The sequence below is a fragment of the Manacus vitellinus genome, unplaced genomic scaffold (genome assembly GCF_001715985.3).
Source record: "Manacus vitellinus isolate BGI_N305 unplaced genomic scaffold, ASM171598v3 scaffold_202_pilon, whole genome shotgun sequence".
Taxonomy (NCBI): domain Eukaryota; kingdom Metazoa; phylum Chordata; class Aves; order Passeriformes; family Pipridae; genus Manacus; species Manacus vitellinus.
This window is the reverse complement of record NW_021939420.1, coordinates 41,364-42,572: the sequence shown is the minus strand read 5'-3', so window position 1 is coordinate 42,572 and position 1,209 is coordinate 41,364. Positions and strand designations below refer to the sequence as shown.

Below are 1,209 nucleotides of genomic sequence, written 5' to 3'. Positions count from 1 at the left end.
GGTGTGGGAGAGCAGACAGAGGGGTGCCATGGGGGTCTCTCGGTTTCCCTTGAGCCCTGGAGCGGTTCCCTGCGGTTTTGGGGGTTGGTTGCGCAGTGGGGGGTTCCCCAACCCCCCTGTCCGTCCCCGGGAGGCTGATGGGGGGGTTCCCCCCTAGCCAAGAGCCGGTGCTGGGGCGTCCGTGGAGCAGAAAGGGGTGGGAAAGGGGGGTCCGGTGTTGTCCCCTTCAGATCCCACCCTGCTGTGGGAGGCTGGGGGATGATGGGGAGGGGACGGGACACGCCCTGACCCGTGTCCTGCACACACAGGGGTGTTCCAGGAGATGGTAAAGAACGAGTGTCACTTCATCAAAGGCACCGAGCGGGTGAGGTAGGTGCTGAGGTACATCCACAACCCGGAGCAGTTGGTGCACTTCGACAGTGATGTGGGGGTCTATGTGGGGGACACCCCGGATGGGGAGATCCAGGCCAGGTACTGGAACAGTGACCCAGAAAGGCTGGAGTACAAACGAGGTGAGGTGGACAGGCTCTGCCGGCACAACTACGAGGTGTCCACCCCGTTCCTGGTGAACCGCAGAGGTGAGCGTGGGGCAGAGCGGGTCCCCTCAGCCCCTGCCACGGGAATGACCCTGGAACCCCTCAAACCCTCCCTGGGAATCACCCCAGACCCCTCAGCCCTCCCTGTGCCCTTTCCCGTGGTCTTTGGACCCCTTCCAGTTCTTTGGACTCCATCCCAGTCTCTCCCAGTGCCCCCCCGCGTCTCCACCCCACTGGGGCCACTGAGCTCACACCCCTCAGCCAATCCCAGCGCGTCTCTCTGATGACGCTCCAGTTGCCAGGCAGACCCAAAACAAAGACTTCCCTCACCACGACTCAGCCTCCCAGTCCCCATCACTTCCTTCCCAGTCCACACCAGTCATTCTCAGTCTCTCTCATTGCACTCTCAGATCCTCTTAGTTCATTCCCAGTCGTTCTCACTTCACTCCCACATCTCCCAACTCTCTCCCCAGTACCCACCAGCCCATCCCCTTCTACTGCAGTCTATTCCCAGTCCCTCCCACTGCCATCCCAATCCCTCCCAATGTCCTACAAGCCCTCTCCCCTGTCTCTGCCAGTGCCCCCCAGCTGAGCCCAGTGTCTCCCCCGTCCCTCCCAGTGCCCCCCAGCGTGTCCATCTCGCTGGTGCCGTCGAGCTCCCAGCCCGGCCCCG

The 1,209-nt window shown here is 62.9% G+C and overlaps 1 protein-coding gene across 1 annotated transcript; it reads left to right on the top strand.

The window, feature by feature from the left end:
- Positions 1-308: 308 nt before the first annotated feature.
- LOC108643306 (H-2 class II histocompatibility antigen, E-B beta chain-like) lies at positions 309-1,203 on the top strand (the record flags this gene model as incomplete). Its single annotated transcript, XM_029959475.1, is given in 2 exon segments — positions 309-578; positions 1,156-1,203. Coding segments are annotated over 2 exon segments (318 nt in total), but the record flags the coding sequence as incomplete, so codon positions are not given.
- Positions 1,204-1,209: the final 6 nt, after the last annotated feature.